The 27,566-nt window shown below is 39.1% G+C and overlaps 1 protein-coding gene across 1 annotated transcript in view; it reads left to right on the top strand.

Annotated features, from left to right (window-relative positions):
• The window catches only part of Dhc98D (Dynein heavy chain at 89D), a 971,787-nt gene that overhangs the window by 282,855 nt on the left and 661,366 nt on the right, over positions 1-27,566 (top strand). The window contains exons 20-21 of the mRNA XM_090387912.1: positions 6,094-6,282; positions 17,718-17,864. Coding sequence (XP_090244038.1) covers positions 6,094-6,282; positions 17,718-17,864 — 336 coding nt within the window. The remainder of the gene's footprint in view (positions 1-6,093; positions 6,283-17,717; positions 17,865-27,566) is intronic.

Here is a 27,566-nt window from a genome sequence, read left to right as displayed (position 1 = left end):
GGCAAGGTTGTTAATGACACTAAAGACAGTATGCTACTGCAACAGGATTTGTAAAAGTTAGACAGATGTGCTGAGAAGTGGCAACTGAAGTTTAACATTGACAAATGCAAAGTACTGCATATGGATAGCAGTAACCCAAGAGAAACTTACCAACTGTGTGGTACTACACTCATGGAGTTGGAGAATGAAAAAGACCGTGGAGTAATTGTTCTGTCAGATATGAAGTTCTCTGAGCAGTGCAGGCAGGCTGCCAGAGCAGGTCATGGAGTTTTGTCAATGATATATAGGAATTTTACTATCAGAGACAAGGATGTGATTATCCCTTTGTATAAGGCAATGGTCAGGCCACACCTTGAGTATGTATATAGGTCTAGAGGCCTCATTTTAGGAACGATGAAGAGTTCCTAGAACGAGTACAGAGAAGGGCAACAAGATTGGTAAAACCAGTCTTGTTGCCCTTGAACCAAGAGCAGGCTTAAGTTTTGAAAGTTGCAGCATCTGGAGACTAGGCACTGGTGAGGTGATCTGAATGAGGTGTATAAGGCCTTGAATGGTTTGAGTAGGCTGAGTGTTGACGGGATACTTCCGCTTGCTCAGACTAAGAACCTGAGGGGGCATAGATTCAAATTGAGGAAAGACTGTTGTAGAATAGATGTGCAGAAATTTCCTTTAGCCAACGGGTAGTTGATTGCTGGAACTGACTTCCATCTGTTGTTGTGGAAGTTGATAGCTTAAATAAATTTAAGGCTGAACTAGACAAACATTTGGAGTGACTAGATGGGTTAAATGGGAAAGGGTTTTTTTTTTTCGGCTGATGCTATATAAGCTTGCTTTCTTGCTACATGTTCCTCAACTAATGCTAATGCTAAGGTTCCCTTAGGCCAAGAAGTTGCTCAAATTTCCCCCCAGTCTACAAAGGTGGTGCTAAAAACGGGTTGGGTAACTATAGGCTAGTGAATTTGATGTCTGTGGTAGGAAACATCATGAAATCTGTTGTTAAGAATGCAGCCATCTCAACAAGAACATATTCTGGCATGGGTTCATCAGGGGAAGGTCATACCTAACCAATGTGGTAAATTACTTTGATGTAGTCATTAAGCAGTTGGATGGATGCAAGTAACAATTTTGACATTATATATCATTATATATCTAGAGTTTAGTAAAGCTTTTGATACTGTCTCTCACTGAAGGTTGCTATATAAAGTGCAAGAAGTTTAAATTACTGATAAGGGCCTATGCTGGATCACAAACTGGCTAAAAGAGAAGAAATATAGGGTTGTGTCATAACTGGCCAGTGTTCACAGCATTCCACTGTAACAAGTGGGGTCACTCAGGGTTCCGTATTAAGTCCCCTCCTATTTCTAATTTTGATAAATAATATTGATGAGGGTATCCTAGTGAAGCTGCCAAACTTTGCTGATGATTTGAAGATAGGAAAAGAGTTATTTAAGAATTTGAACAGGCTAGATATTTTCAAAAGGACTTGGATTAGCTGCAAAAATATGGTTTAAAAAAAAAGGCAATAGAAATTTAATGATTCTAAATGTATGGTTTAGTATTTTGGGAATAGAGATCCTGGAACTACATATAAGCTAGAAGGAGAGGACCAAATGGTTTACCATGAAAAGGACTTAGGTTTTACCATCAGTTGGATGTGAAATTTTCTTGTCTGGGATTTTATTATTATTATTATTAGCCATATCTGGGAATAGCCCTTGACACAAGATGGTGCGGGGGAAGGAAGAGAGGGGGGACATCAAGCCCACCAGATGTAAGTCCCTGGTGTTAAATTTATAGGACCTTTGTGATTAGGGAGAAGATGTCATTTTCCCTCTGTCCAAGACAATGGTCAGATCATATTTGAAATATTGTATTCAAGTCTGGAAACCTAAAAGAAAGAACACAGAATTTCTGAAGAGGGTTCAAAGAAGGGCAACCATATTAGCTATATGTGCAAAACAGTACACATGTAAAGAACGACTTATACACCTTAAAGAATTTGTGGACGGCAAGTTTGAGAAGTAGACATCTAGTGGGAGATCAGACTGAGGTATAAGGTGCTGCTGAAGTTGAGTAAAATGAATGAAGAGGTCTGTTTTCTCTCTCATAGGTGAAATGAGAACTGGGAGAGTGGCACATCATCACATAAAATTTCAGGCTAGATCTTAGATAGTTCACCTGTGGGCGATAGGTTAAAGTTACTGCCTCAGCATGGCAGAGGCAGTAAATTTAACTAAATGATGTGCAGAAGTTTGCCTTTAGCCAGCAGGTGAATGATTGCAGGAACAAACTTCCATATGCCATTGTGGAAGTAGATAATTTAAATAAATTCAGGGAAGAACTAGACAAATTATTTGAGTGGATGGATAGGTGAAATGGGAAAGTTTTTTTTTTTAGTTTTTTTTTGGGTCTGATTCTGTATATACTTACTTTTTTGCATCATTTGTCACTACTAATACTAAATTCAAAGTGGTTTTAGATAACTACCTCTTGTGAGTGGAAATATCGTGAATTTCTGTTTCATTATTTTATTTTATTTTATTATTTTTTTATTGTCTGATCTAGAAAAGTTTGCTTCCTTGCATCATTTGGCTTTACTAATACTACCATATATTAGTAATGACAATTTTAGCATTAGTAGAGGAATATGATACAAGAAAGCAAGCTAATACAGCATCAGCCAAAAAAAAAAAAAAACCCCTTCCCATTTCATTGATCCATTCATTCCAAGTGTTTGTCTAGTTCTACCTTGAATTTATTTAAGCTGTCGACTTCCACAACAACAGGTGGAAGTTTGTTCCAGCAATCAACTACCCGCTGGATAAAGAGAAACTTCTGCATGTATTCTACAACTGTCTTTTCTCAGTTTGAATCTATGCCCCCCTCAGGTTTGTAATCTGAGCAAGAGGAAGAATTCCCTCATCATTGAGCCTGCTCAATCCATTCAAGGCCTTATACACATCAATCAGACACCTCGCAGGTGCCTAGTCTCCAGAAGCTGCAATTGCAGAACTTAAGCCTTTCTTCACAAGAGACCCTTTGTTCCCTTCACCAATCTTGTTGCCCATCTGTGTACTCATTCTAGCAACTCTATATCCTTCCTAAAATAAGGCTTCCAGCACAACATATTTGGTACATTTCTCTGGGATTACTGCTACCCATATGTAGCACTTTGCATTTGTCAATGTTAAACCAGTGACTCCATTATTTTCTCTGGAACAGAAGTCAAACTTACAGGTCTGTAATTATTCATGTTACCCTTTGATCCGCCATTGTGAATTGGAGATACATTCGCACATCTCCAGTCTGTGGCGACTTCTCTCGAATCCAGGATGCTCTCATAATTATGGTTAAGGGGTTGCTTACTTCCTTTGCTACCTCCTTTAATATAACTGGATAGATCCCATCTACCCCAGGTGCCTTTCTTATGTTTAACTTCAACAATTTCTCCTCCACTTTGCTCTCACTTATTACAAAATCATTTAACTCCCTGTTAGAGTTTGATAAACATCTGGCCCTCCTTGAATAGCTGCTTACATAAGAATGTAGATGCAAAATACTCATTTAGTTCAGCAGCCATCTAATGATCATCTACAGCCAAACAATTGATATCAAATGAACTAATCTGATTCATCCACTTCCTTTTAGAGTTTATATAACTAAAGAAGTCTTTGCTGTTTTTCATAATCTGCCTCGCTTGCCTAACCTCTTTTGTGACTTGATTACAGACTAGCTTATATCTACCACAGTCTTCTGTGTTGCCTGACAATTTATGTGCATACCATGAATTTTTCTTTTCTGCACAAGTCTCATTAGTTCATCTGACATCTATGTGGGCCTAAAACTACAGCAATGTTTCTTAGTTGGAACAAAAAGCCTAGGAGCCTCCAAAATTACTTGCTTGAATGCTTCCCGTTTAGAATTTGATCTTGGTAACATCATTAGTTGGTCCCACTGTATAGATCCTAAAAAATCTCTGAGACCACTGTAGTCACCGTTACAAAAGCTAAAATCCTTCCCTTTACCCCTGATGGTTACATCTTTAAGTAAATCCCACATCAGTACACTGTGATCACTGCCACCTAGTGGTTCGTTTTGCTTTCCCAGTGCTTATGTCACACCAAACTGACTCAGCATTGCACTGTCCATCTATGTCAACTGGATGACTTCCTTAGATTTTATGTGTTTCTTAACTAAAAGCATAACCCCTCCTCTCTTCCTATCCTGTCTATCCTTTATGTACATATTGTACTCCTCAAATGGGGCACCTCCGTAGCCAGGTGGGAAGGAGCAGCAGTGCATAGCACACGCTTCTTGATTAGACCGGGGTTCGAGCCCCGTCACCACCAAATACAGAGCATGCAGAAAGGTCAGGGAATGACCACCGCATATCCCGGAGCAATATGGCCTTAGTTGCTAATGCTCCTAAAAACCAAATAACAACAACAACTCCTCAAATTCCAATTCTGCATCCCACATATCTGAGTGGCACCACATCTCTGATATCCCAGCAATATCCACTTTGGATGTCTTAACCAGCATTCCAAATTCTTCAAACTTGTTTGCTATAATCCTAGCATTTGTGTTCATGCAAGTATACATGCACCTGTTCTTACTCTTAGTTACTCTAACACAACCCATGTATTTACTTGTTTCATGACCCTCCCAGCAGTTCTTGAAATCCCCAGCAACTGGCTTTCCGGGCTGCTGCTCATTCCAATAGAAGCAGTGTTAGAATGATTTCCACCTCTGCCTGCAGCTACTTGTAATCTATTAGTCTGTAAACCCCCCCCCCAATGGAGCCGTTTTCTGACCCACCTAATATTGCCTCAATAGCATCAGCAAATATTCTTGCTCCTCTTCTATTTAAGTGTATCCCATTCCTGTAGAAGCAATCTCTCCTGTTAACATGCACAGGCCAAGCTGAGAAAAATTCTACCCCCATGAGCCTGCACAATCTCTCCAGGGCTGAATTGATTGACAAGGTTCTCATGGGGTAGAATTTTTCTGGAAGATTTCAGACACTTTCAAATTCTGGGCAAGATTGCAGACAATTTCAAATTTAGCCCTAACTCATGACGTTTTTTCAGCATTAACCTGTACTTGCTTAGTAAATCTGCAGATCTCCTACACTTAAGGTCATTAGTACCAATGTGTACAATGATATCACTTTTTGTGCCCTTAAAGATGATATCTGCTCTACATTGTCATCAACTTTTGCTCCTGGCAGACATATCCTGATCCTATTCCACCTATTTAATTAGCATTAGTAATTAAATGTAAGCTTCTAATTTGTTTTGCTATCATAAACCTGTAAAAGAGAAGTTGAAGAGGAGCTTCTTTTCAGAAAAAAACTTAGGTTTTGCTAGCTGCTTTTCAGAAAAAAGTAGTTAGCAAAGTAGCTGTTGCTGTAGCAAGCTATGTTTAAAAAGTAGCTTTTTTTTTAATCACTTGAGAAAGGATTTGATTTAAGAAGATTAACTTTTTCTAAAGTCTTAATTTCTTCCCTGTGGAATGAATTGCAGGTCAGCATTTAAGGAACTGGTGGTTAATTCAAAATTAAATTAAATTGAATAAAATGAAGGCTAGACTTATACATTATGTTTATGTAATTGTCGTTTTTTGAACTAAATTATCAAAATGCACAAAGTAAAAAAAAAAAACAAAAAAAAACCATATCCAAACAACTAGTATATAATTCAGTAAATTGTTTGGCTATTCTGGCTACATTTTGGAATCCACCCATTAGGATTCTATCATCAGATCAAAATAAAACTAAACTGACATCTCATATCATGTATATCACATATCAAACTGATATACTTCAACATTATCCAAAATGTATTGAAGGTACCATGATTTGAAAATCTGTTCAGTCAGTTTATTATAAAATAGTTCTTATAGGCTGGGTTTGCAATTCCTTCTCTCTTAAAATAGCAGTTTTAAAATTTTATTCTTTTTCTGAATAAAGGTATTTGTTGTATCAGGGTAAATATCCTCCTAGGTGCCATGAAATTAGATATTTGTAATACTCAGAACTCATTTGCTGATGAAAAGGTTGCTTTATTAAAATTTTTTTTTCCTCCCTCAAAGTTTGAAGGACAGGAAATCTCATTAGATAATAAAGTTGGAATTTTCATAACAATGAATCCTGGTTATGCTGGGCGAACAGAACTACCAGAAAGTGTGAAAGCATTATTTAGACCAGTAGTTTGTATTGTGCCGGACCTTCAACTCATTTGTGAAATTATGCTCTTTTCTGAAGGATTTTTAATGGCAAAGGTAAGAATTAGACTTCTCCTATTTCTCCCTTAATCATATAACTTATGATGCATTTCATTAGGATATAATTTTACTTCTGTCTTGTTATGGAATTATGAATTATGGAATTAATTGAGCATTTAATTAATAGGTAATACAAATACCATGAAACCTGGATGTATTGCATTAAGATTTCAGATACACTTCAGATGTAGACAGATCCGTCAAGCTAGCTATAGTTTATGACCATATTTTTTAAATCTAGCATGATTCCACAACTGAAACTGGCAAAGTTAACATCCATATTTTTCAAGGACCCTGGTACTGCAGAGGGTAGGGTATCTTTTCACCCTGAATGGTGAAGGTGAAACTAAAAATGTGTTATATGTAGTACTCAAGATATGGCATAACCATTGTCTTGTATATAATGTTGCTTGTTAAGTGGCTGGGGAGGGGGGGAGGATCTCCGCCAATTGCCTATGGGATAATCACTTCCTTATCCCTGCTAGCAGAATTCCTCTATAGCATCAACAAAACCTAATGCTCTGTCCTGGCAGCCTGTCTACACACTGCTTAGAGAACTTCATATCTGAATGCACAGTTATCCCCTGGGCATTTTCATTATCTACCCCTCAATGTGGGCACCTGTACATGGTGAGGGGACCTCCCAGTGATGCTGCTGGTCTTCCAGATTAGCATCACTGGAATCCAATGCCCACAGCCTAGGTTCCAGGCTAACATTAGTGGAATCCAGCATGTTTGCTGTGCGTGCCACGATAGCCAATTTCCACAGGAAATTACAGGAAATTACTGCCTGTAATTTCCTGTAATTCGTGGAAATTCAGAAAGGAGGATCTGGTGGTTGAGGGGCCCAGCTTCAATACACCACTTTGGCCCCTGCTTCGACAAGATGGGTGGTCCTGGGTGGCTCAGCCAGGATCAATCAGCTAGTAGGTTCGCCTGCAAGGGTCAACCGTGTCGATGCCATGGCCCTACTCTCACGGTCCGAGACACAGGACTCCGTGGACACGGCTGGTGGAGGTGCAGATATAGTGTCTGGGTAGCCCTGGCGTTCCACTCCCGAGTGCATTTTTTGCTTGCCGGGTATCGGGCATCCCATTTGGGCTCCATGGTGGGTTGGGAGCCCGGGCACTGAACCATTCCAAAACACTTATGAAACTCCAATTTTTTCCCCTGGGGCCTCAACACGGTCTCTACCAGATCAAAATACAGATGAACAGAATACAACTAATGCAGCCAAACAGCCAAGAACGGAAGAAAAATTAGGATCAATCCCACGCTTCTTGGTTATTCATTCAACGTCTGAAAGAATCATTGGAAAGATGTCACCCTTCTTTATTCATAAGGGACTGGAAGGGTTGGCAGGTTCGCCAAAATTAGTCAAACGGCTACGCTCCGACGATATCTTAATAGAAACAAAAAACGAAAAGCACTCAGAACAGCTTCTTCGAGCCACCTTAATCGGGGGAATTCCGATCATAGTTACCCCTCATAGGACATTAAATTCTTCTCGTGGCGTGATCTCGGAGTGGGATCTTATATAAGTGTCAGAGGAAGAAATCTGTTCTGAACTTAAGTTACAAGGAGTGACAGCTGCCAAGAGAATTTTCATATGTAGGGATGGGAATTTAGTACCTACCAGAAACCTGATCCTTACATTTAATATGCCAATATTACCTAATGAGATTAAAGTTGCATACCCGAATTGTAAACTAAGGCCATACGTACCAAACCCTTTAAGATGCTTCAAGTGTCAAAAATACGGACACTCGCAAATGGCCTGTAGTCGTTCCCTTTCATGCGCTCGATGTGGTGCAAAGGACCACAAAATAACTGAATGTTCAGCTAAGCTGCCTGTATTAACTGCAATGGAGAACACCCTGCATATTCAAGAACCTGCCAGCGTGGAAGGAAGAAAAGGAAATATGACTAAAGACAGAACTTAACATCTCATAACAAGAGGCCAGGAAAGCAGTTAAACCAGTAATTAGCAGAAAAGCAACATACGCCAAAAAAGGTGTCCAAGAAATGCTCTATTGGCACTCAAACGGATATGATTGTACCACCAAAGGAGTCATTTACACCCATCGCACGCTATCTATTAAGTTCAGAAAAACCAGCACAGAAATCTCAGTCAGCTACCACTCCAATATCTGTACCTCCCAGTGCTCCAGGACTATCAAAAGTGAGCACTAAACTAACATTACAAAAATCTCAATAGCCCATGTCAGGACAAGAAAAAATGGATGTCGAAACCAAGGAGGTACATGACGATTCAGTCTTGGAACTCTTTATAGAGGAAGAAATGGACATAGGACAGCACCCATAATTCCCCAAAAAAGAAAAATTCAAGACTGACAAAAGTAAGCCCTCAGCACTTCGGAAGCCACCTGATGGACCGACCAAGTTAAAATAATGGCTAAAATCCTACAGTGGAACTGTCATGGATTCAGGCGAAATATTGATGACTTCAAGGCACTTCTGCAAAAGCACAAGCCAGCGTGCTTTTGTGTACAGGAAACCTATTTAAGGGCAAATGATGACCCCACCATGCGTAACATTACCATCATTCATAAGGACAGAATTGTGGACAGTCCTGCTCTTGGAGGAGTTGCAATCCTTGTAAGCAACCAGATTCCCTTTCAGCCTTTGCAATTTACAACCAGCATAGAGGCTGTAGCAATTCGCCGTACAGTGGGGGTTCTTATTAACCGTTTGCTCTCTTTATTTGCCACCTTGTACTGACATCTTCCAGGAAGACCTTGATGATCTCATCATGCAATTGCCTACCCCTTTATTACTTCTTGGGGATGTTAATGGACATAACACTCTGTGGGGTAGTGCTAACATTAATGGAAAGGGACGAGTCATAGCGCATATGATCACTGACAATGACCTCTCCCTCCTAAATGTGGTAACAAACACCTTCTTCCACATGCCTACGTTTACTGCCATTGATCTTTCTATCTGCTCCCCTTCTCTCCTTCCTTCCTTCACTTATTTTGGAGGTGGAAGAAAACCCATATGGAAGCGATCACTTCCCCGTGATAACCACCCTAACTAGTAGTAGACTGTGTCAGCCATTTAGTTTACCATGGTGGAATATTGATCAGGCTGACTGGAATGCCTTTCATCTTCTGGCAAATCTTGACATCGCTATATTCAGTCAGGAGAATATCAATGATGCAGTCGCATATGTCACAGAAAATATTGTCCAAGCAGCTGCAATTGCAATCCCAAAAACATCCAGCTCATTTCCACTATTTCCTAAACCTTAGTGGAATTCAGAATGCACAACTGCAACAAAGGCACAAAACAAAGTCTGGGGGATATTCCACTGATATCCCACAATCGATAATCTAATATCATTTAAACATACACATGCAAAAGCACGTTATATCCAACGTCAGAGCGAACAGTAAATTCTAATTGAGAAGTATTCAAGGAATTAATCGTGGATGCTACTAAAAGTTTCATACCTATTAAGAAATATTGTTCAAGGTTTAGGCCTAAATGGTTATCAAATGAACTAATGAGACTCGTAACAGAGAAGAAAAATGCATATAAATTATCACGCGACTCAGAAGCCTATGGCAGATAATAAGCTAGTCTGTAATCAGGTCACAAAGGAGGTTAGGCAGGCGAAGGCAGATTACGAGAAATCTTTGGCAAAAGATGCTAAGAAAAACAGCAAGGATTTCTTTACTTATATAAACTCTAAAAGGAAGAGGATGAATCTGATTGGTCCACTTGACATCGATGATTCGACTGTTGATGATCCTGCTCAGATAGCAAACAAACTGAATGAGTATTTTGCATCTACATTCACACGTGAGGAATTACTAAGGTTTGAAAATGGCAGAAGGTAATCAAATTGTAGCAGGGTACTTAATGATTTTGTAATAACTGAGAGCAAAGTGGAGGAGAAATTGTTGAAGTTAAACATAAGAAAAGCACCTGGGATGGATGGGATCTATCCAGTTATATTAAAGGAGGCGGCAAAGCAACTAAGCAAACCCTTAGCCATAATTATGAGAGCATCCTTGGACTCAGGGGAGGTTCCCACAGACTGGAGATCTGCAAATGTATCCTCAAGATACATTTGCACATATTTGCACATTTGGATCGAAGGGTGACACGAGTAATTACAGACCAGTTAGTTTAACTTCTGTTCCGGGTAAAATAATGGAGTCACTGGTTAAAGATGCATTGCAGGATCATCTAGACAAGACTGCAGCAATAATTCAGACACAGCATGGGTTTGTTAAGGGAAAGTCTTGTCTGACAAATTTGATTGGTTATTATGATGTAGTTACAAAGGAACTGGATGCAAAAAATAATTTTGATATCATATATTTGGATTTCAGGAAAGCTTTTGACACTGTTGCGCATGGAAGACTATTGTACAAATTGGAGCAGAATGGTATAAGGGTAAGTTGCTACAATGGATAAAAGGATGGTTGAGCGGGAGAAGACAGAGGGTGGTAATCAATGGGTGCTGCTCTTCGTAGACTAATGTTATTAGTGGAGTCCCACAGGGTTCGGTATTGGGTCCTCTGTTGTTTTGTATATTTATCAATGTGATGAAGGTATATCAGGCTTGATGAAGGTATATCAGGCTTAGTGTCGAAGTTTGCAGATGATACAAAGGTTGGCAGGGTTGTTAATGACAGTGTGCTACTGCAACAGGATCTAGATAATTTGGGCAGATGGGCTAAGAAGTGGCAACAGAAGTTTAACCTTGACAAATGCAAAGTACTGCATATGGGCACAAGTAACCCGAGAGAAAAGTACCAACTGTGTGGTACTACACTTAAGGTGGTAGAAAATGAAAAAGACCTGGGGATAATTGTGCAGTCAGATATGAAGTTTTCTGAGCAATGCAGACAGGCTGCTAGGGCAGGTCATGGGGTTTTGTCAATGATACATAGGAATTTTGCTAGCAGGGAAAAGGAGGTGATTGTCCCTCTGTATAAGGCAATGGTCAGGCCGCGCCTTGAGTACTGCGTACAGGTCTGGAGGCCTCATTTTAGGAAGGATGTAGATTTGCTTGAGCGTGTACAGAGAAGGGCAACAAGATTGGTGAGGGGAATGAAGGGATCCTCTTACCAAGAGAGGCTAAAGTTCTGCAAATTGCAGTGGCTGGAGACTAGGCACCGGTGCAGTGATCTGATTGAGGTGTATAAGGCCTTGAATGGGTTGAGCATGCTGAATTCTGATGGGATCCTTCCACTCGTTCAGATTATGAACCTAAGGGGACATAAATTCAAATTAAGGAAGGACAGATGTAGAATAGATGTGTGGAAATTTGCCTTTAGCCAGCGGATGGTTAATTGCTGGAACAAACTTACATCTGTCGTGGAAGTTGATAGGTTGAATAAATTTAAGGAGGAACTGGACAGGCATTTTTTTTTTTTTTTAGGAGGGAATCTTGTGATATATTTTTTTTTTTTTTTTTGGCTGATTCTGCATAAGCTCATACACTTGCTTTATTGCATCACATGCCACTATTACTACTACTACTATATCCCAGACTGCCACCCCAAAAGTAGTCTGGGACAAGATTCGGAAAATGAAGGGAAAATACCCACCGTGCCCTTCGGTGATTCTCGAGCACAGTGGATGTTCAATTGCAGACCGAACTGCAGTTGCAAATACTCTAGATGAAACATTTGCCAAAATATCTGAAATAACATCATTCCCCCCAGAGTTTTTGGCCCTGAAAGAGAAATGTGAGAAACATCCATTAAACTTCTCTTCAAAAGGGCTTGAACCATATAACAAGCCCTTTACACAGGAAGAGTTAAATGCAGCACTCTTCCTTACACATGCAAGTGCTTTGGGGCCCGATGTCATCCAGCACGAAATGGTAAAACATCTGTCACCACATTCTAAAAATCACCTGTTAGTATTATTTAATAGAATTTTTCTTAACAAACAATTTCTGGATTCCTGGTGAAAGGCTATCATTCTGTCCTTCCCAAAACCACAAAAGGATGCTAGAAATCTTAGAAACTATCATCCTATCACTCTGACAAGTTGTTTGTGCAAGATCCTGGAAAGAATGGTTAATGCCCACCTTGTGTGTGGCATTTGGAAACAAATGGTCTGCTTTCCAGGACACAATATGGCTTTCGAAGAGACAGAACCACTTTGGATCATTTAATCCGACTTGAAACATACATTCACAATGCTTTTATTAAATCCGAGCATCTGATTGCAGTTTTCTTTGATATTGAAAAAGCGTACGACACTGCCTGGTGATTTGGAATATTACAAGACCTCTACAACTTTGGTCTTAGGGGTAACCTCCCTCTCTTTATTAAAAACTTCCTTTTGAATCACCATTTTCACTCTCGAGAGAGAGAGTTTTGTCAGGAGGAGGGAGTCCCACAAGGGTCTGTTCTAAGTGTTACGCTTTTTGCAATCAAAATAAACTCTATCACAAAACAACTTCCACCCACGGTAAACAATGCCCTCTATGTTGACGACTTTACTCTTATTTTGTCATTCATGAAGGTCATTGAAAGGCAACTGCAGAAGACCATTAAGCACCTTACATCTTGGTCATTGGCTAATGGGTTCAGATTTTCATCACAGAAGACCGTTTGTGTACACTTCTGTCGCAAACGTAATCTTCATCCTGAACCAGATTTAAGGCTTGGACAGAACAACATCCCAGTATAGCAGAAGTCAAATTCCTATTTTCGACATAAAGCTGACATTTCTTCAACATATTCATCAACTTAGGTGTGTTAAAGGGCTTAACATCCTTCGTGCCCTTTTGTCAACTTCACGGGGCGCAGAACGGTCTACCCTTCTTCGTCTCTATCGAGCCCTTGTCTGTTCTAAACTCAATTATGGGTGTCAGGTATATGGATCTGCTAGAGATAGTGTACTTCAGTGGTTAGATCCAGTCCACCATCAGGCCATTCGGACAGCCACAGGAGCATTTTGCAAATCTCCCGTCCAAAGCCTTTACGTTGAAGCAAATGAACCATCCCTATCTCTTCGACGTAAGCAGTTGTCTTTACATTACACCTTTAAATTGAAATCCCTGCCTGATCATCCCACGTGGGCATCAGTTTTTGAGCCACGTTGTGAAAATCTCTACAACACCCGTCGGACTGTCAACAGACCTTTTGGTATTCGGATCCAAGGGCTGTTAATTGAACTAAACATGATGGTAGACAACGTTGCCCAATCAACAAGGCAACTCCTTCCACCCTGGAATGCACATCTGCCAACTTGTGACTTCTCCCTTAAGATCATGGAGAAGGCTAGTATGCCGCCTGCCATCTACCAACAACTGTTTGCATCACATAGAGTGCAGTACTCTGACTTTCTGCCAGTGTATATAGACGGCTCGAAATCAGAATCTTATGTGGGATCTGCTGTTGTGTTTCCTCACAAGACATTATCATTTAAGTTTCCCATAAGAAACTAGCATTTATACTGCAGAGTTGCATGCAATTGAAATAGCTCTTGAGTTCATTATAAATAGCGATTACCAAAGGTATATGATTTATTGTGATTCATTGAGCATGTTACAGGCTCTACTATCGATGAGGTACAACTCTCATCCGGTCCTGTCCCAGATCTGGCAGATGCTTTGTTGTTTCATTGAATCAGAATTTGACATTCACTTCTGCTGGATCCCAAGCCACATTGGTATCCGGGGAAATGAATTAGCTGATGCCGCTGCTAAATCAGCCATTTCCCTGGATAATCATTGCCTGTCAGTCCCCTATACAGACTACAGGCAAATAATACGTTCTAAATTATATTCCCAATGGCAAGACTCTTGTCACAGACAGACTGCAAATAAACTACATCATATTAAGCCTGTAATCATGCAATAGCAGTCCAGTCTACACAGGGTCCGAAAAGAGGAATTTGTTCTTGCTCGGCTCCGCATAGGTCATAGCCATCTAACACACTCCATTCTGCTGAATGCGGATGGTCCATATATATGTGAGACGTGTAATGTTATTTTAACTGTTTCTCACGTTTTTATCGAATGCTCTGTTTTTAGACAAGCATTTTTAAGAACTTTTAATAATCTGGCTGAACCATTTACACTCAGTCAGATTTTAGGTGACAGAGACAACATGCCTGACGTTTTTAACTTTATACAGTCGATCAATTTACATACAAAGTTTTAAGTTTATATTTTATACCTTTTATATAACCTTTAACCATTGTATCATATTTACCTTTTTGACATGGTAGCCTGTTTTTAGGCTGAACAATAGTTTTCTATTAGTTTTATTTTTTGATTTGGCGCATTATGGACACAGCTGCCAATGCGCCATTAAAAACCAAATCATAATCATAATCATTTCCTACTACACAGTTGATACATTAATCTGGGTTTACTGCTAACCTTAAGCAGGTTTTTGCCTTCAGTCAGCTTTAGGTTAACTGTTGTTATTAATGGATTTCCCCCAGGGTTGTTGGACCCATTGTATTCTGTATTTATCAATGATATTGATGAAGGTATATCAGGGTTAATGTCTCCGTTTGCATATGATACGAAGGATGAGAGGGTTGTTAATGACAGTACACTACTCTAGCAGGATCTGGAAAAATTAAGCAGGTGGGCTCAGATTTATATATATAGGTTGGTTGTTTAGGAGCATTAGCAACTAAGGCCATATTGCTCGGGGATATGCGGTGGTCATTCCCTGACCTTTCCGCATCCTCCGTATTTGGTGGTGACGGGCTCGAACCCCGGTCTAATCAAGAAGCGTGTGCCACGCACTGCTGCTCCTTCCCACCTGGCTACGGAGGCGCCTAGGTGGGCTCAGAGGTAGCAACTGAAGTTTAACATTGACAAAGGTAAAGTACTGCACATGGATAGCAGTAACTGCAGAGTAAGTAACGTATGAACTGTGTGGTACTACACTCAGAATAGTGGAGAATGAAAAGGACCTGGGGGTAATTGTCTAGTCAGATGTGAAGTTTTCTGAACAGTTTAGACAGGCTGCAAGAGTAGCCATGGTGTCTTGTCATTGATATACAAGGAATTTTGCTAGCAGGGATAAGGAGGTGATTGTTCCCTTGTATAAGACAATGCTGAGGCCACACCTTGAGTATCGCATACAAGTCTGCAGGTCTCATTTTAGGAAAGATGTAGAGCTGCTGGAATGAGTACAGAAGAGGGCAACGAGATTGGTGAGAAAAAAGGGTTTCCTCTTACCAAGAAAGGCGTTAAGTTCTGCAGATTGCAGCATGTGGAGACTAGGCATCTGCAAGGTGATCTGATTGAGAAATATAAGGCCTTGAATGGTTTGAGCAAGCTCAATGCTGATGGGATTCTTTTTCTTGCTCAGATTACTCACCTGAGGGGACATAATTTCAAATTGAGGAAAGACAATTGTAGAAAGATGTGCGGAAATTGCCTTTCGCCAGCTTGTGGTTGATAGTTGGAACAAACTTCCATGTAGTGGAGGTCAACAACTTCAATAAGTTCAAGGCAGAACTAGACCTCTACTAATGCTATTGCTAATATTGAATGTATGCAGTCATAACAAATACATAAACTCTTCTTGCTTGGCCATATGGAGTGATAGTATTATTAATATTTAAATTAATATGGAAATAATTACTTTTTATGTATTTTTGAAAAATGATAAAGAAATGCCATCAATTACAATTTATTTGTCATTAATTTGTCTGAGATTTTCAGCTTATTTTCACTCAATTGTAAAGTCATGTCCTTATCCACAAGCACTACTTAAAGAGTGGAGAAGCTGCTCACGAGTGCTAGTTTTTGACGCTTGCAGTTAAACTCTAAAGTTGTGCTTTTCTTGAGTGGTATATTTCTTTCATATGGAGGCAGGTGATGCATGTGCCTCAGAGACTGAAAGTGGGGCTACTACTAGTGATAGTGTAGGAATTATATTATAATAGCCAAATGATATAAGGAATCAAAAAAGGGAAAAGAATTCTCGATCACTCTCACTTTCAAATTGAGGAAAGATATTTGTAGAATAGATGTGTGGAAATTTGCCTTTAGCCAGTGGGTAGTTGATTGGTGGAACAGGCTTCCATCTTTTGATGTGGAAGCTAATAGCCTAAATAAATTTAAGGCTGAGCTGAACCGGCATTTGGAATGAATGGAGGGGTGAAATGGGAGGGTTTTTTTGGCTGATGCTGCATAAGCTTGCTTTATTGCATAGTATGCCTCTGCTAATGCTAATAGTTTCTCCATCACCAAGAGAAAGTGAGTATGCAGATATCAAAAAGTGGCTGCCCAGTTCTCTTGACTATTCATTTATAACAAAAAAATGACTATCAATATCTCATGAAGGTAAATTTCATGTGATCAAGCATTCCTAAAATTTTAGAGGGGCAAGGTCTCATGCCCCTAAATTATTTGTGATCCCCTGCTTCTTGTTTCTTCTACCATTGATATATACCTCAATATTCCTCAATGAACACCTCTGCTCTGACCCCCCCCCAGTGTTCAGTTGCCAAAACTTACATTCCTTTAGAATTGAATTAGGCAAGAAATTTCAACCTTTTTTGTGGGAGATCCATGCTGTCTTTGTGTAGTATTAACCTTTATGTAATGTTTGTGTTCATCCATACCAGAAGGAGGCGCCTCCGTAGCCAGGTGGGCAGAAGCAGCAGTGCTTAGCACACGCTTCTTGATTAGACAGGGGTTCGAGCCCATGACCACCAAATACGGAGGATGCGGAAAGGTCAGGGAATGACCACCGCATATCCCTGGAGCAATATGGCCTTAATTGCTAATGCTCCTAAAAACCAAATAACAACAACCATACAACAAGGAAATTACAGTAATATTCAAAGTTTTATGAAAATAATAAAAAAATTGCATTTTCCATAGGCCTTGAGCTTCACCTTCCTGCTTTCTGCTCTAAATCATACTAGCTGGTGAGTGTGCCGACTACTAAAATTTCTTCATTTTGTAATGCAAAAAAGTAGGGTGTTAAATCATATGAGGGTTAGGTTCACATAAGTGATGTTCTTCCTATAGGAAACTATTGTACTTAGGCAAAACTAAGTAAAACTAGATGAACTATTATAAATAATTTATTAGCTTTATCTGTGTAATTAAAATGTGCACAAATCTTAAATAAGTGCAGTCGAGACAATCTTCCTCATAAAGACACACATTATCATCCTTATTAACTAATAATCAAGTATGGAATTCTTTCTTATGCAAATGAAAAGCTGATACTGCAGATCTGCTATGATGTCGACTTAAGCCATTGTTAAATTTCCCCTGAACTTTCAAACTTAAAAGTTTCTGCATATTGACTGATTGAATGACTGTAGCATGAAAAATTAATACGAGTATGTGTGGTAACTGGTGATTGGAATATGCATTCCTTTGATAATGATTTTAAAGTAGCTCTGAAAGTGAAGTATCAAATCATTAATTTTTATCCTCCATATTTTAGATTTTAGCTAAAAAGATGACTGTTCTATATAAATTATCAAGAGAGCAACTTTCAAAGCAGTATCATTATGATTTTGGACTTCGTGCACTAAAGTCAGTTTTAGTAATGGCAGGAGACCTAAAAAGAAAATCTCCAGATCTTGAAGAGGTATTGAATTTATTTTATTTTTCTGAATATATTGGACATGTACATATTGCACTAAAGATAATATGTTTAATTCATTCTATTAAAATTTAATAATAATTTGAATTATTAAATTTGATAGTTATTTAAAAATTATGATACACTTTTGTTTGTTTTCCTTGGGTAGATAATTTAGAGGAAGGATGGCTGCAGAATAGATATGTAGAAATTTTCCTTCGGCCAGCAGGTTGTTGATTGTTGGAACAAACTTCAGGTTGTTGTTGTTGTTGTTGTGGAAGTGAGTAATTTGAATAAATTCATGGAAGAACTAGACAAATTGTTAGAGGGGACGGACCGGTGGGAAGTTTTTTATTTTTTTTATATTTTGGCTGATGGTTGCTTTTTTTGCATCATTTGCCACTACCAGTACTGTTTTTTTTATATGCACATAGTTATGAAGGGTGGCGGCGCCTCCGTAGCCAGGTGGGAAGGAGTAGCAGTGCGCAGCACATGCTTCTTGATTAGACAGGGGTTCGAGCCCGTCACCACCAAATACGGAGGATGCGGAAAGGTTAGGGAATGACCACTGCATATTCACGGAGCAATATGGCCTTAGTTGCTAATGCCCCTAAAAACCAAATAACAATAACATGAAGGGTGTACTGCAAGCAACATGGAAATCAGAGAAATTAGTCATACTTACAGAAGAATGTATGGGAGAAGCATGGAAGATGATGTTCATGGAGATATTTCTTATTTCTTTGGGTAAAAAGTTCTGAGAACAGAGTATAAAAGACATAAATATTAAATTCTTTGTTTTCTTTATTTTGAAATGTATTCACCTTGAAGTTCAGTACACTTATTGTATTTAATCTGTAAAGAGTTTAATTCTTAAAAAAAAAAGTTCAAGTTAAGTATCAAACCAGGCTTCTGCAACTGCCTTTCACGCTTCATCATCTATGATAAGATTATTATTATTATCATCCATCATCTATGTTTATTCATCTATTATCCGTCATCTTTCATTCATCTGACATCATCTTTAAAATGAACAGGAAGATGTACATTGAGGTATGAGGCCTTGAATGGGTTGAGCAAGCTCAGTGCTGATGGGATTCTTCCTCTTGTTCAGATTCCACACATGAAGGGGCATAAATTCAAATTGAGTAAAGACAGCGTTAGAATAGATGTGTGGAAATTTGCCTTTAGCCAACGGGTGGTTGATTGCTGGAACAAACTTCCTTCTGTAGTGGAGGTAAGCAACTTAAATAAGTTCAAGGCTGAACTACACAAACTAGCTTTTTACTTTGGCATAATATTTGGAGTGAATGGATGTGTGAAATGAGAAGGCTTTTATTTTGGCTGATGCTATATGAGCTTGCTTTCTTGCATCATATGCCTCTACTTACGCTAATGTCCATTTTAAAGATTATAAAGAGCTAAATATTGACCTTGAGTCTCATCTTTCATGAAGACGAGGCTCGAGGTCTCTAAACAAATAATAGTCACGTGAGGCCAAATCTTTACTGTATAGGGGTAGATTTAATTGTTCAAAGGCGCCTCCGTAGCCAGGTGGGAAGGAGCAGCAGTGCGTAGCACACGCTTCTTGATTAGACTGGGGTTCGAGCCCGTCACCACCAAATACGGAGGATGCAGAAAGGTCAGGGAATGACCACCGCATATCCGGGAGCAATATGGCCTTCGTTGCTAATGCTCCTAAAAACCAAATAACAAACAAACAATTGTTCAAAATTACATTCATGGATTTTAGTTTAGGCAACTCATACTTTGTGCATGGGTACATTGTCATGGTAAGATGTACATGGTAAGATGTACACTTGATATAGATGTAGGAAGGGAAAGGAAAAAACTGACTCGAGTAAATAATACAAAGGTTTTTGAGATAACAGAAGAGGAGAAAAAGCAGTATGTACTGGAACTTAAGAACAAGTTTGAGCTTCTGCAGACTTCTCACGACCAAGATATCGATGAGGAATATTACAACTTTCTGAAAGTGATAAAGCCCAATAAACCTATAGGGAAAAAGAAATCCAAAGAAGAAAAAATTAGTCAAGAAACACTTGTCATGATGAACCGAAGACGACAAATGAAGAGCAAGAAAAACACTGACGGAGAAAATTGAGTATATTGAGTTATGCAAAGCCATTAGAAAGAGACTCAGAGAGGACATAAGAAGATTTAACACAAGAAAAGTAGAACAAGCATTAAGGGAAAACAAAGGATTTAAATCAGCAGCCATGAGCAGTAATACAGAAAGACAAATGATACTGAAATTGAAGAATAGCATTGGTGTACTTATAAACAGCAGAGAGGGCATAATTCAAATAGCAGAAGACTACTATAAAGAATTATACAAGGAGCGAGGGAATGATGCCAGCAGTGAGGAAGATGGATTGCAAAGTAGCAACACATACGACATACCCAATATTCTTCCTGATGAGGTAGAACATGCATTGAAGAAAATGAAGAATCAGAAAGCCCCGGGAGAAGATGAAGTTACTGTAGAGTTGTTAAAATTGGGGGGGGAGAAGACATAACACAAAAACTGGCAAGGCTCTTCACAAAGTGCATTCGAAAAGGTGTGACGCCTAAGCAGTGGAATAATGCATTCATTGTTTTGCTGCATAAGAAAGGAGATAAATCAGAAATTGGAAATTATAGACCAATTAGCTTGTTATCCCACATCTACAAGTTGTTCACAAGGGTCATTACTAACAGATTAGAAAGAATACTTGATGAGAATCAACCAAAAGAGCAAGCTGGCTTTAGGACAGGATTCTCAACTATAGGTTCACTATCACGTAATATCACAGCAAATGAATATAAAACACCATTATGCATGGCATTTGTGGATTATGAAAAGACATTTGACTCCATAAGCATAAGGCAATGTTTCGGGCAATAGAAAGACAAGGCATAGATACCCCACATATTATGATTTTGAAGAAAATATATGAGATTGCTACCTCCTTTATTAGACTAGACAAAGACAGTAGGAAATTTAAAATCGAGAAAGGAGTTCAACAAGGAGACACAACATCTCCGAAGCTGTTTACTGCTGCCCTTGAGGAAGCTTTCAGAAGATTAGACTGGTCACAGAAAGGAGTCAATGTGAACAGAGAGTGCCTAAACCATTTACGATTTGCAGATGACATTGTGGTCATAAGCCACGATCCCAAAGAATTAGAGGAAAATCTTAATCAGTTATGCACAGTTAGTAAGGATTTAGGACTAAAGATGAATATGGCTAAAACAAAAGTAATGATGAACAAGTATGCCACAGAAAGGGAAATAACGATTGAAGGAGCAGTAATTGAAAAGGTGGAGTCATATACTTATCTGGGACAAGTTATTAGCTGTAATAATGATAAATGACTGGAAGTCAAGAGAAGAATAATTTTGGATGGATAGCATTCAGGAAATATAGTCACATACTGAAGAGCAATATCCCAGTTTGTCTGAAATGTAAAAAAATGAACCAATGTATACTTCCCACCATGATTTATGGAAGTGAAACTTGGGCACTCACCAAAAGAATGGAAGAGAAGCTGAGAACTACACAGCGAAGAATGGAACGAATTATATTGGGAATCAGACTGTTAGATAAGAAGAGAAACACATGAATTAGGCAGCAAACTCAATTAAAGGACATTCTTATCAAAACTAAAGAACTAAAAAGGTCTTGGGCAGGACACATAGCTCGAAGAAATGATGACAGATGGACTAAGAAAATAACAGAATGGTACCCAAGAGGAGCTAGAAGAAAACCTGGAAGACAAAGGCGGAGATGAATAGCTGAAATTCATGAGTTTGTGGGTAGTAAATGGATGGCCAGTGCTCAAAACAGAAGGAACTGGAAAGTTGCTGGAGAGGCCTTCATCCTGCAGTGGATTGAAAATGGCTGATGATGATGATGACATTGTCCTGGAGGAGAAGCAAAACCTGATGGCTCAATTTTCCTCATATTTTTTTCCCAAATTGCAGCTTTTAACTTTGGCATAATATTCTCCTGCTATTATGGTTTTAGACACAATTAATCAATTAATAGCAATCTGTTTTGTGTCCCAGAAAAATTGAGTTGAGGTCAGTACTTTTCCAACCGAAGATTGGGTTTGAAACTTTTTCAGGGTTGGAGATCCTTTGTGCTTCCACTGCATTCTTTCTAATTTGGGTTCATGCTCATAAAAGTGTAGCTAAGTTTTGTCACAATCACTAAATGGGATAAAAATCTAACAGATTAGCAAGAATTACTGTATTTGGCAACATGTAAGACACACTTTTTTCCCGAAAAAATTCCTGGAAAAATCACCCTGCATCCTATATGCGGAAGTGAGCCCTCCCTCATCGGCATCGGGGCGAGCATGCAGGTTGTATTTCGCCATTCCATCAGAATATTTTCCTTTCTGAAATATAACAGAACACCCTAAGGTACTTTTGGATGTGCAGAGTTATTTGAATCAGTTCCAAGAAGTTTTGAAAGCCTGGGAACACAGAAAAAGCCTTAGAAGGCGATGGAAGCTTCAAGATTCTTCTTCAGATTTCTCAGTAATTCGCTGAACCTTTAAGAGGCGGCACGACCATCAGGCCGGTTAGTTTTGTGCAGGCTTTTGTAATGTTGAGTGCGTCTCTGTTTACAGTAGTGTATTTTTATTGTGTGTGAAGTGACTATAATCACGACAAGTCTGCTTGGGTAGCACAGTGGTATCGGCACTGTTCTCCCCACACTGAGTGGAAAAGGCCCAGGTTCGAATCCTGTCAATGACGCAAGGAACTTTATTGGGTTTTTTTCACTATGTGGCTGAGTTATTCGGTCTCAGGCATAGATAGCAAGGTCCTTCCCCAGAAACTCATGGTTTTTTGTCCAGCAAAACAGGCAAATCGACCAGAGAACACATGCAATTTACAAATATAATACACAATGCATGGTAGATGAATTTAATTATTTGGGTGGTCTAAAAATAATATATATTTTTTTTTATAATCATGACAATGAATTTTATTCATTGTGGGTGACTGAAATAAATTAAAGAACAGTGTTAATTATATACCAATTGTTTAAGGCGCATTTAGGGCTAGAGCCTCAAGCTGCGAACAAATTTAGACTATGTATATAAAGTGCTTAGCATCATAATACACAGCCATTTCTGAATAAACAGAAAATTTTTTAAGGTGGCATCGTTTTAGGTTATATCTCATATTGTGAATACCTTCACAACGAGTTGCCATGATATTGTACTACTTTGAATAAGTAACGCTTCACCTAAGGAGAAGACTAATGTTACTTATTCTCAGATAGGTGCACCGTTTCAGGGCTATTTGGCCCTTCTTCAGTGAGTGGGTAGGTACCCAAGTGATGCAATGATGGCAAAAACAGTTATGAAGTATAACTCCACAATATGAGAGATGCCTGATGGTGTATGATGTATTTAGACTAAGGCGCATTTAGGGCTAGAGCCTCAAGCTGCGAACAAATTTAGACTATGTATATAAAGTGCTTAGCATCATAATACACAGCCATTTCTGAATAAACAGAAAATTTTTTAAGGTGGCATCGTTTTAGGTTATATCTCATATTGTGAATACCTTCACAACGAGTTGCCATGATATTGCACTACTTCGAATAAGTAACGCTTCACCTAAGGAGAAGACTAATGTTACTTATTCTCAGATAGGTACCACCACCCAGACAGCACCGTTTCAGGGCTATTTTGAATTTAATGTGAAAAAAAACCCATTGGACCAGATCTAGTAAACCAGACCAATGAATTATATCATTCAAATCTAAATCCTAAAAATCTAAACCTAGACGATCGTCTCAAAACTATTGTAAATTAAAGATGAAAAACCCAGAGCTATTTAACCAAACAAATTGAGTTATAAAATTCAAACCTATATCATTGAACTGTTTTGATAAGAACCTAAGACGTCTGGATTTAATCGAGAAAACTGAATTTTGTAATAAACGAAAAAGAAACCCAGGTGCTGCTTTTTTTTTTTTTCCTCCAAATAACTAGAACCAGTACTTTAGATGAACCTCATCTCCAACCAAACTGCACAAAAGAGGTGGCTCTCCCCACCTTTTCAGAAACTAATCAGACCCTAAACGCCATTTTTCCAATTGTAAAAACCTTTGCATGGAAGCAGACATTGTTTGTTTCAAGTCCCAAAGAGATCCCCTGAAGGTCCCGAACCTTTTCCGTTTTCGGAGCTTCCACATGATATTTTGTCTCTGTAATTAAAAATATGGTGAACATTTTTTTCTTGCCCAAGAGATGATCGAGTTGCAAGTAAATTACCTCCTCCAACGTGAACTGCCTTATCCTTAGAAATCGACAAATTCTCTTCCAAACTTCCTGCGCGAATCGACAGTAATAAAATAAATGGTACACTGTTTCATTTTCGGTACAAAATTCGCATAATCTGTTGCCTGTCTGACTAAATCTATACGTGATATCATTCACCGGTATATTTCCATAACCAACCCTCCACGAAAAATCAATACGTGATGGGTAATTTCCGCCAATTTTTAGATTTTTAAAAAACAACTGTGCATTAAGGTTTCCTAAATTTGGTTTTTCTGGATTTCCCGAGTTAAACAGTGCCCAGTAGAGATGTTTTAAACCACCCTTAAAAGGATCTATACCTTTCTCTCTGAACTGTGTGCACATATCCCGAATTTTTTTGTAATATATAGGAATTGTCTCTGCTTTAGGCCCCAAATAAGCGCCTCCTTTAATTAAGGCTGTATTGAATCCCATAAAATATTTTATCAATACCGCTACTAAATGGTTAGATTGCACCATGCTAGCCACATCCAGCAGTCTCTTACAGCTACACCTCAGATTAATTTTTGGAATACTTATTCCCCTCTCTTCCCACGGTAAAAATAAAAATTTCTGCACTATCTCTTGCCGTTTACCTCCCCATAGAAACTGAAATGTTGGAACGTAAAATCGTCTCATTGTCCTAGCTGTGATTCCTGTTATAAACACCGTGTATAAGATTATAGGAAAAATTACGGTCTTAATGATAATAGATTTGTTCTCAAAGGAAAATTGTCCCACTTCCCACTCTTTTAAACTTTCCCGTATTTTTGTGGTAAGTCTTCCTACAGGTAGCATGGGACTCTCTCTAAATGGAACTCCCAATATTTGGATCGATTTATCTGACTCCACTTCTCGTTGTGGTAAAGGGCGATGTACCCATTCCCCTAACAATTTGATCCTAGTTTTATCTTCGTTTATTTTTAACCCCGACTTCTTACCAAAAGAAGTAACGAGTGACATGAATTCTTCCACCGCATAACTCGTAGTGAGGGTGGCGGTAACATCATCCGCATATGCTATACATTTACACTGTTCTGCCGGCTGTGGCAACGGTATTCCCTGAATAGCCTCAGTTCTGTCTATTCTTTCCAGTAGTGGTTCCAGAGCTAACGTAAATAATAAAGGGCTAAGCGGACATCCTTGTTTAACTCCCCTTTCAATTTTAATGTTTTTCGAGATTTCTCCATTTATCAAAAGTCGTGTATTACTACGTGTATATAAATTTCTGAGAACTGTAAACAACTGAGATCCTATATTCGTATCTTTAATTATAGAGAAAAGGTAGTCGTGTCAATTCTATCGAAAGCCTTTTCTAGGTCGATTGCCACTAACGCTAAATTGTAACTTTTCCGTTTCCGATATTCTAATATATCTTTCAATAGCCAAAGGTTATATTCTATCCGCCTCCCCGGTATACCGTAGCACTGTGTGCTTCTAACTACCTGGGTTACGTCGCGTTTTAACTTATTTGTCAAAATCTTTGCAAATATTTTGTAGTCACAATTAGCCAAAGTTATAGGTCGCCAGTTAGCAATTTTCGTTAAATCCCGTCCATGCTTCGGAATGAAAGTAGTATAGGCACCTAAAAAGCCTTCGGGTACAACCCCTTCCTGAAAAAAATTGTTAAAAACGGCCAAAAGAATAGGCGCTAACAAGTTCCAAAATTTCTTATAAAATTCTACCCCCAAACCATCCGATCCCGGCGCGCGTCGTAATTTACATGATTTTAGAGCCACAGTTAGATCCCCCATAATTATTTCCCTGTCCTGTAATGCTTTTTGCTCGGGAGTGAATTGTCCAATCGCCCAAATGGAGTTGTCTCTCTCTTTTTTCTGCAAAGCAAACTCTTTTTCATAATAATTTACAAAACTATTCATAATAGTTGACGTTGTTGAATGTGTGTTGTCCTCGTCTTTAATTTCCTGAACCGTTTTGGCTAAATTATTTAGCCTTAGTCTTCTTTGGTAAAACGCAGCTGAAGGAGTATCAGCTTCCCTAAATTTCAGCTGTAATTTCCGCGCTTTTTCTTTCTCTGCTGCCAATATTATACCGTCAATAATCGCTTGTAATTCTACTGTTGCCCTTTCTTCCCCGCACCGTTGGTAAATTCTTTTTTCTTGGAAGAGATCTTTCAGTCTATTTCTGCGTCGTTCGTTTCTTTCCTTAATTTTGGAATAATAAAATGATTTAGCGCTTTCTTTTATTTTCGCCCACATTTCCCATTCATTACCACCTTGCTCTATTATCTGTTTAACAACTGTTGTAAAGTCCCAGTCCTCTCTCTCCAGAACTGCTGGGTTGAGCTTCCAATAGCCTTTTCCCAGACTAACGTTCGTGAATAAATCTCCCTTCCACATTACTGCCATGTGATCTGAAACTTGTCGACCTCCCGCAAAATTCACATGCCGTATCATTGTTATTTTATCCTTCAACTGACTTGTTGCATAAATGCGATCTATCCTGGTTCCTATATTATTGGCTATTCTCGTGGCCGCTCGTTTCCCCGGATTTTTTTTCCCTTCAAACGTCTACCAAGTCTAATTTAGTACAAACCTCGATTAATTCACGAATCCCCCCCCGTACCATGATGCGGGTTGCCCGCCAGAATTTTATCCATAATGGGGTCAGGAACGCAGTTCCAGTCTCCTGCCATTATAATCCACTGCACCCCCCTCATATAATTGCCCAGCCCCTGAAACAGAGTTTTCCTTTCTAAAGTGGAATTTGGACTATAGACACAGATTAGTCTAATTGTACGCCCCCCATAACTCCAATCCACTGCCACAACCCGACCTTCTGTATCCCTACCTGCCAGTCGTACAGTCCCTAAAATTGGAGGAACCACCACTATTCCCACCCCTGTGGATCTATTTGTCCCAAAACTCCAAAATCCTAACAACCGGTATCTGTTTTGAAACTGCTGGATGTCTGCTAAGTTGGCGAAGTGGGTTTCTTGTAGAAACCAAATCTTCACCCCCATGTTCATCATAATTTGCCATATCATCATTTGTTTGTTAACCGCTCTACGAGGGCCCAGTGGAGGCAAGTCTTTTTTCCTTGTCAGAGCTTGAAGCTGCTATTGCTAAGTTAAGTGTTAAAAAATGCCCGGGTTTGGATTTGATTGAAAATAAAATGATAATTAAGTTCTTTGATAATTGTCCACAAAAATTATTACAAATGTACAATAAATGCTTTCTCGAGATGACCTTCCCGAGATCCTGGAAGATAGCACTGCTCAAAATCCTTCACAAGCCTGGGAAACCTAAGGCTGATCCTCGGGCATATAGACCCATCTCTTTGTTGGCAAATCTTGGGAAATTATATGAAAGACTGTTGGTCCCTCGAATCGTTGGAGGCTTAACGGAGGGTTACATGGTGT

The sequence above is a fragment of the Mastigoproctus giganteus genome, chromosome 2, assembly GCF_048544385.1.
Source record: "Mastigoproctus giganteus isolate SK-2022 chromosome 2, ASM4854438v1, whole genome shotgun sequence".
NCBI lineage: Eukaryota > Metazoa > Arthropoda > Arachnida > Uropygi > Thelyphonidae > Mastigoproctus > Mastigoproctus giganteus.
The sequence above is the reverse complement of the archived record's forward strand: the minus strand, read 5'-3'. Positions and strand labels throughout refer to the sequence as shown.